The sequence below is a fragment of the Engraulis encrasicolus genome, chromosome 21 (genome assembly GCF_034702125.1).
Source record: "Engraulis encrasicolus isolate BLACKSEA-1 chromosome 21, IST_EnEncr_1.0, whole genome shotgun sequence".
NCBI lineage: Eukaryota > Metazoa > Chordata > Actinopteri > Clupeiformes > Engraulidae > Engraulis > Engraulis encrasicolus.
This window is the reverse complement of record NC_085877.1, coordinates 9,503,621-9,518,620: the sequence shown is the minus strand read 5'-3', so window position 1 is coordinate 9,518,620 and position 15,000 is coordinate 9,503,621. Positions and strand designations below refer to the sequence as shown.

The 15,000-nt window shown below is 42.0% G+C and overlaps 1 protein-coding gene across 5 annotated transcripts in view; it reads right to left on the bottom strand.

Moving 5' to 3' along the window:
• The window catches only part of LOC134437515 (collagen alpha-1(XXV) chain-like), a 29,435-nt gene that overhangs the window by 1,815 nt on the left and 12,620 nt on the right, over positions 1-15,000 (bottom strand). For 2 of the 5 annotated variants that reach the window (XM_063187002.1, XM_063187003.1), the window contains 5 exons: positions 14,072-14,107; positions 12,813-12,866; positions 12,200-12,253; positions 11,551-11,577; positions 5,330-5,416 (listed from right to left, as the gene is read on the bottom strand). In XM_063187002.1, the coding sequence (XP_063043072.1) occupies positions 5,330-5,416; positions 11,551-11,577; positions 12,200-12,253; positions 12,813-12,866; positions 14,072-14,107 (258 nt within the window). Of the gene's footprint in view, positions 1-5,329; positions 5,417-10,369; positions 10,871-11,550; positions 11,578-12,199; positions 12,254-12,812; positions 12,867-14,071; positions 14,108-15,000 lie in introns of those variants that run through there. The other 3 variants (XM_063187006.1, XM_063187007.1, XM_063187005.1) reach the window with 2 other exon arrangements.

Below are 15,000 nucleotides of genomic sequence, written 5' to 3'. Positions count from 1 at the left end.
CCAAACTGGGGATCGGGACCTCTAGGGAGTCACGGATATACTGCGAACGGATGGCAGACAGAATGGACTTTTTATAAATATGAGGGGAAACACAGGTTAAAAGTTAACATGACTCCATAAATGATTTTGTAATATTACTAATTTATAAGACCAATTATGTTTTTACTTTTATTGGGAATATCAAATTCAGATCTATTAAGATTGACAGACAAATAATGTTTGGTGTTTATATTCTTATGTGCAAAAGTTTGGGAACCACTGAACTTTACATTACAGCACAATTTGTGTCTCATGGAATCATGCACTGCATGCACTTTTTTTAACATATACTTATTAAATAACTATATAGGCCTACTTTGGCATATTTCATACATGCCAAGTTTTTACATACATTACTGTCTTGTTAGTCTCATTTGATTTCTCTATTATCCTTTATCTAGTTCTTATTAGTAGAGTGTAAGTGATGGTGCATGCTGCGTTGGATGATATGGCTTTGAGTAGGTTCATAACACAGTTTCATTGCAACAGAGTTTCAATCAAATTATTATGGTTACTATTATTATGAATTATTAATGTATTGATTTAATATTTATGTTCCTGTAGCATACAAAGTGCAATACAATATAAAAGCTAACCCATCTTAATGCACACTATACCACATTTTCGCTGCATAAAAAAACACAAGAAAACGTAATGACATAATTCTACTGTAGGTCTTCCCATGTGGTCTTTCCCCACCGTGCCAGGTCTGTCCAGTTAATGGAGTACATATGTGTAGGTGGAGCTTGGGTTTGTAAAGGACACCACATTTGGCCTCGGGGCGGAGGAGGGAATGTGTATAGTGGGCTGGGACAGGTAAAGGTAGACTCTGGATTGGGATACTGTGTGATTTTGGTTTGAAAAGGGGCTATTTGGTCAGAGCAGATGAAGAGATTGGCCATCATTAGGGTTTGAGGAGTGAGGTGTTGTTAGAGACAGTTGGGTTGGAGGGGGGGGGAGGAAGGGATCTGGTGAGTTGAGACATATTGCGACTTGGCAAATACAGACAGGGAGGAAGTTTAGGATAAGGGAGTATTGGGAAGGGGACTGGTGGTTTGGGACACATAATGATATCTTAATTGTAGACAGGGAGGAACTTTAGGATAAGGTGTCCAACTGAGGAAGGGAGCAGTGAGACTTCAGACTGAAACCTTCAGTTAAAGGACACCCAAGAGGATAAGATAAGGAAGGGGAGTAAAGTAGTAGACTGAATAGAAAGAAACTCAGGCTAGTAATTCAGCAAGTCCTCTGATAAGGCAGACTGAAAAGGGACACACAAACACTAGTTATACAATAGGTATTTAGATAAAGGACAGCAGACTGGGGAGGAAAGCATTGGTACTAGTTATGGATACTAGGTCATACATGGGAGTATCTGGGTTCAGGGGAGTAGAGCATTCAGCAGAAAGCACTGGATAGGTAAGATATTGAGGATTTAAAGCGATACAATCTCATTTTTGGAAATTAGCTATTTTTCCATCTTTCCTTGGGTTAAATAAATGAGTTTTACATCTCTCCTGTTCATCCAGCTGTTCCCTGTGTCTGGTGACACAACTTGCTAGTGTGCTCATTGTAACAGCTGTCACCTAAGCTAACGCCCGGCTAGTAATTCAGCAAGTCCTCTGATAAGGCAGACTGAAAAGGGACACACAAACACTAGTTATACAATAGGTATTTAGATAAAGGACAGCAGACTGGGGAGGAAAGCATTGGTACTAGTTATGGATACTAGGTCATACATGGGAGTATCTGGGTTCAGGGGAGTAGAGCATTCAGCAGAAAGCACTGGATAGGTAAGATATTGAGGATTTAAAGCGATACAATCTCATTTTTGGAAATTAGCTATTTTTCCATCTTTCCTTGGGTTAAATAAATGAGTTTTACATCTCTCCTGTTCATCCAGCTGTTCCCTGTGTCTGGTGACACAACTTGCTAGTGTGCTCATTGTAACAGCTGTCACCTAAGCTAACGCCCGGCAGCATTACACTTAAACATTGTGTGGGATCTCCGGCATCGCAATGATATGGAACAACAGAACTGTAGTTTCTTCAGACGATTTCTGAATGTCTGGACCTGTCTGTAGAAACTACAGTATCATATCACTGCACAGCCCTTGTCTAGTTAACACCAGATGATCTCACAAGTGAGATAGTCTGGAGGCTATCTATGCAATTTCTTGTAGGAAAGGAGTGGTAAACGATTGACCATAGCCATTTATTCGGGGTTACGAATGTGTCAGTTGCCATATAATTAGCCTATAGCCAATCAGGAAAGTTGTATCTATATAAATAAACTGCATTCATTGCCTTTCCACTCCTCCTGCCCTCTGATTGGAGCCCAATATCTGGAACCCTCGTTGATGGATAGAGTCCTTGCTGTCTTTCAGATGGGAATGATTGTGCAAAGCAGCATGGGATTTCCCAGGCAAGCGCAGCCCTTGCCTGACTGCAGATTTGCTACGTTCGTTGATTGTTATGCTGACTCGGGAATATCGTTATCTGTCAAATCAGCCTTGGAAATCAACTTGTTTCGTTTGTTGTTTATGTTGTTACACTTCTCAACTTCAGACGACATGGTGTTTAAATAGTGAAGATGCCGAGAATTCTACACAATGTTTAAATGTGGTACTGCAGGGCATTAGCCTGGGGGACAGGAAGGAAGGAAGGAAGTCACAGGAAACAGCTGGCTGAATAGAGGTAAAACTCATTTATTCAAAACTCATTTACCCTCGGAGAGATGGGAAAGGAGCTTACATTGTATTTCCAAAAATGGGACAGTGTCACCTGAAGGCTTTGTACCAAAGTAACAGGTTGGAGAGCAGGAGAAGAATTTCGGACAGGTAAGACAAAGGGATAGAGATTCCATAAAGAGGGACAAACTGAGGAACTGTGCATTTGGGCTAGCTATTGGACAGGTAGTAAAATAAGGGAGTAAAGGCTTTATAGTGGGGAGTAGACAAGGGTGGAAAGCATTGGGAGTACATAGTTCTTGGACAGGCATTAAGATGAAGGAGTGAGCATTTCAGACAGAGGGGCAGATTGAAGAGGAAATTATTGAGGGGGACAGGAGCTTTGGACAAGAATTAGGAAAAGTGAAGGTTTGTTTTATAGTAGACTGGAAGGAGAGGAAAATTAAGACTTCATACAGAGGGGCACACTAAGGAGGAGCACATCAAGCATTGGGACTTTTCTGACTATTAAGGAAACATTTTGAAAGAAGGTGTGTACATAAGAGTGATATAAGGCTGCGTTTGCAAACCTGAACCCTTTTGAGGTGTTAGGCGTGTTTACTAATATCCCCAACGTGTCTGTGAAGAGTTTAACATACTTATAACTCTCTCATGTAGACACCTTAACATAACATATTACTTGACAGATTTAAATACAGCAAGAGACTGGGAATGTTAGGAAGGCAAGGAATCAAGCTTTGGACTAAATGATAGTTATTACTCATACTCATTTACTGAAATATGGTTCCACATTCACCCAACAAGGACTAGTCAGGATGACTGACCTCTGTGATCTCATAGGTCAGCATGCGGTTAGAATGACTGAATGTGATTGGATGACAGCCAGAGTAAGAGGTGAGCATGCAGGAAGAGGATGAGGAGAAGCGGGTGAGGGGCTGAGATTGGAGTTCTTTCCACTATCCTAACTCCCGGCCTCCCTTGTGCTTGTGGCCTAGTGATGATGTCGCAAGACATCATTGATGACAGAAGTTTAATTCAGTATGTTACAAAAGCGCAATTCAAAGGTCATTTTATCAATTGCAATTAGGATAGTGAATGGGGCAAAAGTCCCTCAAAAGATGTTGTGGGGAAACTTTACTGTTTTCTCCACATAGGCGGGGTGTCAGCAAGGGGTGTCATTTGAGGATGGGAGTTAGGATAATGGAAGGGATCCATGCTATTTGTGTGAAAGAAAATACTGGGCATGTTCCTGGTGCTGCATGCTGCCCAATCTGCCCAAATGTTTACAGTGCAAATGCACAATGCATTCTGACTAGACAATTCTAACCAGAAAGCATTGTGATTGCACTGTGCCTGTGTGCACAGCATTGCGACATCATGAACGTGGCCACTGTTCGAGCTGGCACAGGGCCCGTAGCATGTTGGTCAGAGCAGAGCGCAGGCATGCAGTCAGAAGCAGAAGAAAAAGGAAGAGAGAAAAGAGGAGATGAAGAGAGAGGAAACTGGCATGGGCATCGAGCCCATACTATGTGAATGAAAGTAGAGGGTATGCACAGGAAAAGATGAAAAGGGGAAAAGAGGGGAGTACTCTGTACCGACTGGCATAGGGCAACAAGCCCATACTACAGGAAAGCACAAGACACTGGAGGAAAGCACAAGGCATGCACCGGAAAAGGGGAAAATGGGAAAAGAGGAAAAGAGGATACTGTACCAACTGGCATGGGGCATCGAGCCCGTCCAGACCAGGCTGCCCTGGCTCCCCCTTGTCCCCCTTAAAGCCCCGGAACCCCTGGCAGAGGAAACTGGGAAGGTTACAAACTGGGAGGGTTACTGGGAGACTGGGGACATACTGGGAGGTATAACACTGGGAAAGAGAGAGGGTTAGACCTGGAAACCCTAGGACATATACTGTGAAGAGAGAGTGTTAGGGAAGGTACTGGGGGACACAGAGGGAGACTGAGAGAGTTACAGGGACATCCAGGAGAAAGTCAGAGGGTTACAGGGCTACTGGCTTCAGGGACATACAGGAGAAAGTCAGAGGGTTACAGGGCTACTGGCTTCAGGGACATACAGGAGAAAGTCAGAGGGTTAGAGGAATACAGGCTGCAGTCGACCCCACCATTGGGACTGGGCAGAGAGAAGCGACCCCTTCCCTAATACCATACCTTTACCCACAGGCTTGATGGAATGGTGCCAATTTACAGTGTGTAAATATTTACAATTATTATTAGACATGGATTATACAGATATTCTATAGTAGTTTTATTAACACTGCATTGCATTGTATTCAGTGTGACTTTGGTAATTGGTAAGGAACTGCAAGATCTGTGTCAGGTATTAAAGGGATGGGGTTCGCTTTTCCCTTAAGGTTGAGATAATAGGAAGGGAGGGGGAGGGAATGGGTTTGGGTTTGGGTTTGGGTTTGGGTGTTGGCCGAGGTTTTGGGAGATTTTCTGTCTGGATTCTGGACATCCGTGGTACTTTGTTGTCACGCAATGCTTCCTGTGCACAATTTCTTTGTTGTCTTGCTTGGCTTCGTTACAAGAGAGAGAGAAAACCTGCAAAGGAATACGGCGATGATGGTCGCCATCCGGGACATACCAATGGACAAGGGGCGTCAAGGCCAGGTGCCCCCTGCTCTCCTTTTTCCCCCTTGGGGCCCTTTTTGCCCTTCTTGCCCTTCTCCCCCTGTGGACACAATGGTTCAGTCAGGTCAGGTCAGTACAGAGTTGACCAAAGTAAGTATAAGTAAATATATGCTGTTATTACAACACTAGCACACAATAGTACATAGCATCAGTTATTCCATTGTACCAAAAGATGTGGCATCGGAATTGACTTTTGTTTACACTATAACTGTGCCATCAGGGTCTGCAAACACAAAAACCTTAAGACTCTTAAGAATCTTTAGACTCTCATAGCCCCATAATGCACGCCGTTCCACCAGTGGAACACTGTAATAGCCATTGAGAACTCAACTACCACAGTATTACACTACTATGACATAAAACAGGGCCTTTAGTAATACATCACGATTTAGTTGTTGCCATTCTGGTAACAGAACATTTATAACGTCTATTACAAGTTAAGAGTGGGGAGTTTTGAAGATGACACAGGTTGCGCCTCTACACGGCATCTAAACAGCAAAAAAGGCAAACATGTTCCCATCGCATACACATTTACGTCACACTTCGTCACAATTTTTGTGTTTTCAGACCCCGACAGTGCGGTTGTCGTGTAAACAAAAGACACTTCCGATAAAATATTTTGTCCTTTTCACTCCCAATCATCCTCGTATAAACGGCATAGAAAAAGTGAAGAAAAATAGTCTTCTGTTTTGATCGTCCCCATATAATTGTAGCGTTACTCTGCACATTCTGCACTGTTAATTCAACTCTCAGTGCGTAGGGCCAACATTATTAGAGCTATATTTGAATTAACCCACCGCAAAAAAGGATTGTGTACTCAGTCAACACAGTCTCATCCCAACTTGTCAATTTCTGACAACTGTTGACCAGACTGCAAATTTTGACTATGTAGGCTAAACCTAGTAGACCTTTCCCTAAGAATAACTGTCAGTGAGGTTATGCTGCCACAACGGGGCGCCTTTGAGGCACAGGTCACATTTTGACTACTGGGACATAGCTTAAAATATGTCATACATCAAAAATTGCAGTCTGGTCAGGTAGTCCGAAATTGACGAGTTGTGATCATACACTATGGACTCCAAAATGGCTTTGTCCAAAACAGCCTACTATTCACTAGATAGTGTCCAAGTGGATATTTTGATTTTCCTTTTGATTCTGCATTCAGCTGTGGACACAGTGGCTCAGTAGGGGTGGGTATTGGCAAAGGGTTCACGATTCGATGCACATCACAATACACATGCCACGATGCGATTCTATCACGATGCATTGCGATTCATGTACTACTGTGATGCATTGCGATATTTACTTCAGTAAATGTGTAAAATACAGCTTATTTGTCAGTTGCTGTGTAGCTTTCTTAAGTCAGTTCATTCTATTTAAGCATTCTATCATCTGGGAGAGAGCTTACATCACAACAGAAATATTACATATTCTCTACTGAACAAAATAACCCATGGCAAATCGAATTTTATTGCTATCAAATAATCAATTGTCATGAATCCATGCAGTATATTGAGAAAATAAGTATCACGATACCTTGTCATGAATCAATGCATTGTATCGTGAGAGTAAGTATCGCGATGCATCGATATGACGATTATTTTGCACACCCCTATGGCTCAGCATGACATACTGGTTGCACCCAAAATGGCCATCTGGTCACTAGATAGTGTACACAGCAGTGGCACTGACACAGTCACTACATGAAGTTAAATGTAATGTGGACAGGTGGATATTCTGGATTCACCGTTTGGACTTGACATTCAAACAGCTGAGGACAACGGGTTCTGGAGTCAGTGAGGATGACCAGTGTGCACATTTAAAACCAAGATGACAGTGTGCTATACTAGCAACTATCTACAATGTCACAAATCCACATTAGAGATGTGAAAAATATATTATCTGTGTTGGTCACCCTCACTGAGTCAGGACACAGCAATTCAAAAGACAATAATTAATATAAGCAGCACCCTCTTTTAGTGAGGTAGTGGAGGACTAAAGGACTAACAGGGACAGTTTCCACTTTTGTAGAGGACAAGGAAATGTTAAAGGTGCAGCGTGTAGAATGGTGGTCAGATAGGTATTGCAACTATGCTGCTCATTTAAACATGTAGAAGATCCACATTTTCATGAATAAAAAATGGCTAAAAACGCTATTTTTCCAATCATCATGAATACTTAGAAGTCAATGGTGGCGGTAGGTATTCATGAAAAGGGTAACATTTGTTAATGAGCAGCATGAATTCGGGAAAGGAACGACTAAACATACACACATTATTACACAGTGCACCTTTAAAGAAGGCAGCGGACATGAGGTCAAGGGTCAGTGGACAAGGAAGGAACAAAGGAACGTGTCAAGCCTCTGAAAAATAGAACAGGTATTAAAGGGACAAGAGGCAGTGGCCAAGGAAGGTGCACCGATGCAGAGGTGGAAGGGAAGAGTCACTGTTAAAGGGAAAGAAAGAATTAAAGGACTGGGTTGGTCTTCAGGAAGAAAAGGATTACAAGGAGGAGAGAGGACGAGAGGCTGATTCTCTGATCATGGAGGAAAAGAGGGAGAGACGGAGGGGAAGGGAGGGAGAGGGTAGGGAGGTTCATCTAGGGGTGGAGGTAGACAATATTAGTAAGGACATTAGTAAGGGTAAGAGAACACTTCAACGACCAATCATTTAATTTAAGAAGAAAAAAAGACAGAAAGGATGCCAGAAGAGGAAAAGAACACTTCATCACAACAACCCCAATGAAGAAGATGCAAACAAACACAAACAAACAGACAAACAAACAAACAAACAAACAAACAAACAAAAGAGACAAACAACCCACATTGAAAACCATATCCCTTGTCAGAACTCATTGCATGATGTCTACAAGGTATCTCCACTCTTAAGAAGGCTTTGGTCAACGTAACCTCATACTATCTCTGATTAGCTGACTGGAGAACTTGGTTGATTGATTGACTGAGCAATTGATTGATTGATTGATTGATTGATTGATTGATTGATTGATTGATTGATTGATTGATTGAACCAAATAACTGAATGGCTGCCAAGATGACCGAAATTATGCAAAATATTACTGACCAAAAGAAAGATATAAAATAATTTGGTATGACATTGGTATGCAAACTGAGCTCAGCCAATGAACCAAATTATAAGGTGAATGGATGAATGAGTAAAATGAAGGGGATATAGTTATTATCAGAAAGAAATTACACAAACTAAGAGGCCACACAAAGCAAGGCTAAACACTGCAGGCATATTTACGCTGCACAGTATATCGATGCATTCTGCAAATGTGTCTAAAACGCAGATGAAGATATGATGTGGAAACATAAATCATATATGGAATGAATTTTGGCTAAGATGTTCTGTCCTGGTGATTGTGATGGACATGGACATCAATGAAATGCAGAAACTGAAATGTCATGGGGCAGTATATGCCCTTTAAATTCTGTTGGTTATTACAGATACTGTTGGGGAAAAATGATCATTCAGTTTGTGTATGGATATCATCCACATATTTTTGTAACCAAAACGTCCAGGTGTGTGTGTGTGTGTGTGTGTGTGTGTGTGTGTGTGTGTGTGTGTGTGTGTGTGTGTGTGTGTGTGTGTGTGAGAGAGAGAGAGAGAGAGAGAGAGAGAGAGAGAGAGAGAGAGAGAGAGAGAGAGAGAGAGAGAGAGAGAGAGAGAGAGAGAGAGAGAGAGAGAGAGAGAGAGAGAGAGAGAGAGAGAGAAAGTCTACCAAAGCACCCAACCAATGTAAAGATGCCTGCAGTGTGTCAGTGGCTTATACAAATTAGAGAGCCTGAGAGGGCCACATGCAGACAGCATCTGATGTGCTGTGTTTTACGCCAAGGTGAGTGAGTGAGCAAGTGAGAGGGTAAGCAATAGCAGGAAAAATAAGCCAGTAAGCTATGCTAACCTGGCTGTGGCTGTCAATGGACTATCTGTACAACTTCACAATGTCTTTGAAATGATGTGTCAGATGCTGTCAATCATCTGGGCAAAATGTCTCTGAAGATTGTCATTCTTCCAGGGCTGAGTTACAAAAAGATGTAGTAAGTAGTACGTAAGCCTTAGTAGCTGAGGTACCACATAGCTAAAAGTATATACATACTGTACGTACATTAATAATTTTATAGGCCTACATACAATATTGGTATATACTGTATAAAAAATGCCTGCATTAAGTCTGTGAGGTAAGTGACCTAGGTGAAACCTATTTCTGATATATTGCCTATGGGGCACCTCGTATTTAAGTACTACTTGCTGTAGGTTTAAGTACTATTTAAGAAATTAAGAGATTTTGGGAAGCGCAGCCTTTTAGGAAGTGCACTCAGCTCCAAACTGTTGTAAAAATCAGCAATGGGATTAGTTTGTTGTAGAAAATCCACACTCTCGATGTGGTTGGTGCATCAACCTAACCCACTAAATAATAATGATAATAAGAAAATAAGAATTGCATTGAAGAGTGTAGCTTTTGTACAATGAGCATCTCAGTCCTCATTCCACCAGAATGAGGAGAGATCAGCTCACAGATAAAGTTTTTGAGCAACTTGCAAAAATGTAACAGGCTCTGAAAAGCAAACGCTTGTTGTTTTCCCAGGTGAATTGTGGGACAAAAAAGATGGCTGCATTCATGGGAATTCCTTAGATAGATGGGATGCGAAAATGGGTGGAGCAAGAAAATGTGTGAACAGTTTGACTGCTTTAATTTAATGCTGGGCTCGGACACGTACCCTGGAAGACGTAATTGGAAAATAAATAAACTGACCAGTCACACTAACTGTACAGTACATCTTTGAAAATAATTGTCTACTGAGGCCCTGATGGAGGATTGTAGATGGTCCATTGACATAGCTGGGCCAGATAGAGGCTGATGCTGGAACAGAACCATGACTTGGTAACCTGATCATTGGTCAGCTGGACCATCAGATCAGACCCATGGAAGTAAGAGATAGGCTAATCCAATTGACCTCCTTGTTCCATTTTTACACAAAGATGGCGGCTCATGGAGCCTTTGACACAGAGATTGCCATCGACAAAGTTACACAATACAGTAGTTCCAGGAAGTGTTGAACACAGAAAGTGCAGTAAAGGTAAATGTAATTCATTTTAATGAATTTTTACGTCATCTTTGATTCTTATGTAGTGGTTCTGCTTTAGTCTATAGCAAAAAGAAAGCCGCAGCCTATAATTATTTGAATCTATGTGAATCATGTCACCAACCGACTTCCTGTTGTCACAACTCTGAATTCCATGGTTCTGCATCAGACTACCAGATCACTAAATCATCAGTTCACCAGATCACGTTGGATCTGTTCCTGAATCAGCCTCTGTCTGGTGACAGGAGAGATCGATTTAGCTGTGGTTAAATTAGCTATTTAGCTAACTAGCTAGCACGCGTCCTCAGTGTTAGCGCACACACGCGTCCAGATCACCTTTTCTCCTCTCTCCCCCTCGTCTCCCTTATCGCCCTTTGCACCAGGTATGCCCTGCAAAAACACAACTCGGCCTCATTACACACACTCTCTCTTTCCATACAGTACATACCTTGTCACAAATGTGTTATTTATATGCATAAACAGCACATAAGTATGCACATTTGTACTGTCTCTCTCTCTCCCATTCACAAACACACACACACACACACACACACACACACACACACACACACACACACACACACACACACACACACACACACACACACACACACACACACACACACACACACACACTTGGGCTTGGGCCAAGGAACACCATATCACTAAGCTGATAGTAATTGATAGGGACGGGATACACAAAGAAAGGGGTTCTTAGAAATCACTGAGTGCTGTTACGTGCACAGGGTATTCTGGTTTCAAATGGAATAGTGGCCTATCAGTATTCAGCTTAAAACAAGTTCCAGGATATTCCATTTCCATGTGCGGAACAGCGTTCTGCAACAGGGATATTCACAGAACATGGCCACTGTCTGAATGAATAAAGAGTATAGATGAGTTGCATGCAAACTGAATACTACAGCCATTCCATTTAAAATCACAATATTCTGAGATTGTAACTGTGCTCAATTTCTTTTAAATAGTCACATCCAGAAACAAAAACTCAAATGAACATTTATACACATACTGGATGAATCATTAGTTTTGAAAAGTGTTTATGAATAACTCACATCTTGCCCAGGTGTCCCAGGAGAGCCCTGCAATGACATTGCTTTGATTATTATTTGTAATATGTGGTGTGTGTGAGTGCAAATGTACAGAATGGGCCTATCGACGGGCCGATTCACTTTTTGCTGAAAACACTCTGCATCATAAAAAATGTGATATGACATTACAGAGAGACTTAAGTAACAATAAAGACTTGGTCATTACAATTTTGTTGACAATAATGGTGTAACAGCGGCTCTGTAAGAAGGGGGTCAATAATTGTAGGCTATATCTTGCATGTATTGCAATGGTTCCCAAACTGGGTCTCAGGTCCCCTAGACCGCGCGACCGCGCATGTGAAGGGGGATCGCGGGCAAAAGGGACATTGCATAAAAACAAGCAATCCAGAGGTTAGCAGTTAACATAATTCCATAATTTGGTTAGTAACAGTATTCACATGTACGGTGAATAGATGCATTTGCTGTCCTGTGGATCTCTAGTAACGCTAACAAACTATTAATGGAAAATCTACCAATATTAATGGACAAGAAAGTGTCCGGGCAATTTGAATATTTAACAAAATATTACAAAAATATTCTTAAAACCAAAAGGGGGTCCCCGCTGAAAAAGTTTGGTAGCCACTGATGTATGTGATGTGGCAAGGATACTTACGGGAAGGCCGTAGGGCCCTCTAGGCCCAGGCTCCCCATCTGCACCCTTTTCACCCTACACAGTAAAAACATGTGCTGTTAATATTCCATTATAAACTTTTTTTTTGTAAATTTTGTAGATGATGAGCGTAATTCCAACTATACAGCAAGATAATGAGTAGCCCGTTCTTCTCCAGGTGTCACCAGTGTATCACATTCCAGTGTAAATATTTACAAATTATTTAGTAGAATTAACTGTCAAAAGACTACTGCTCTGAGCACAGATGATTTCAATAATTGTTTATATTGGCTGGAATGATTATGTGGGAAGACTTTTTGAAAACTATGGAATACCACATCTTCTGTATCTAATAATATATATGACCAGAAGTTTGAGGTAGAGTGGAACTTGTGATGCCTCCCTCTGGACCAGACATACAACATACAGCATATAGGAAGAGCGGAACCTATGTTGAACATCTGAGAAGGGGGTCACTGAGTTGCAACTGGCAGGCATTAGTCAATTTTATTGTTTTTTCTAAGGATATAATTGGCAGGTGTATGATGAGGTCAAGGATGCACTTGTTCAAAAAAGGTTGGGAATCACTAGACAAAAGGCAGTCACAGTAACTTACAATGTCTCCTTTTGGGCCAGCCGGTCCTGAAGCACCTATTGGGCCGTCCATGCCCTGTGAAGGGACAAACGTGACGTTCAATACAGAGTACGCAAACACTCATGCATGCACAGACGCACGCGCGCAGGCATGCCAAATACACACACACACACACACACACACACACACACACACACACACACACACACACACACACACACACACACACACACACACACACACACACACACACACACACACACACACACACACACACAACCTTTGCCATTAAGCACGCAATCAAGATTTACTCAATTGCTCCATCAAGCCATTTTGATGATATAAAATAAAAATGGCGGACATAGTTCTTGTTTGTATGTCTGCATATATGTAGCACCATGTCTAACCCAGACAGCATGAACAAAAAACAGCAATAACACACCAATGCAGTGACGTCCATGCATGTGCACACACAGAGAGACACATGTGCACTGCTATGGCACATGATGATAACAGCAATGGTAATGTGTGTTAATGAGTTCCCACTGGTGTTAATATAGTGTTAACAACACCTTTGTTAACATGTATCGTGTTAATAACATGATTATTAACACAGCGAAACGGGCTGAGGAAGTGTCTGAAGCCTGTGGCATTGCCATATAAAATGAATAGGATTCCTCCTTTTCAGTGTGTCGGTAACTCGATTTCCGCATTGAAATGTACGTAGTTTTGGAATGCCCACCTCTAACACCCTCCTCTCCACTGCCTTTACCATCAACCTTTAAAGGTGCACTGTGTAATATTTTAAGTAGTTTATTTCCAAAATTCATGCTGCCCATTCACAAATGTTAGCTTTTTCATGAATACCTACCACCACCATCAAATGCTATGTATTCTTTATGACTGGGAAAATTGCACTTTTCATACATGAATCTTACATGGATCTTCTCCATCGTCTGCCATTTTGAATTTCCAGAAATAGGCATTTTTAGCTGCAAAACGTACTGTACTTAAGGTAAATATTCATGAAAATATCTAATTTGACAATGGGCAGCACTGTTTCAATGAGCAGCATAGTTGCAATAACTACTCTGGCCACCATCCTACACAGTGAACCTTTAAGGCTGATATCAGATACGTCTGAGTTTATGAACATATGCATAATCTGCTGACGTGGGTGGATGGATGGAGAAACTTGATGGTGGGGGAGGCTGAGGGTAAACAGGGGTGGGGGTGGGGATGGGGATGGGGGATGGGGGTGGAGGGGGTGTGAGACTCACCCTTGATCCAGGCTTGCCATCCAAGCCAGACGCTCCCTGGGTGGGGGGGTGGGTTGGGTTATGGGGGGGTGAGGAGGAGGAGGAAGGGGGGTGAGTGACATGAAGACTGGGATTAGTATTATGATGACACTGATCAAACACTGTCAATGCTGTTATTGATCAGGCCCATAGACACGCAGACAAACAAACAAACAAACAAACAAACAGCAAAACAAGTCAACAAGACAAGCAGGCAAAGGTCAATATGTGCATGTGCGTGTGTGTGTGTGTGTGTGTGTGTGTGTGTGTGTGAGTGTGTGTGTGTGTGTGTTGCTGGTGGGGATGGTGAGATACAGGCAGACAGTGAAGAGACTCCAAGAGAGATTGATATTTAAAAAATAATCCCAAACATACACACACACACACACACACACACACACACACACACACACACACACACACACACACACACACACACACACACACACACACACACACACACACACACACACACACACACACACACACACACACACACACACACACACACACACACACACACACATACAGGCACTCACGCACACACACACTATTATGGACATCCATGGGAAATTGAAGGACAAAGTCATGAACTTTAAAGCAAAGATAATAGATCAGATAGAGAGATAGATAGAGTGATAGGGAGTGATAGATCGAGAGATAGATATAATGACGCAGAATAAGCCACAAATCTAAGGCATATACTCGATAGGAGAGTTAGATAAAAAGAAGAAGAATAAAAGAAGGGTGGAGAAAATGAGAAGAGAGAGAGAGAAGAAGACAGAGGAATGGAAGAGAGGGAAGAGAGAGAGAGGAAGACAGAGGGAAGGCCTGAAAGGGAGATGGAGAACTAAGGAGAACAAAATGGGGTTTTGAGGAAGGGCTCCCCCTGTCTGCAGGTTTGGAAAGTG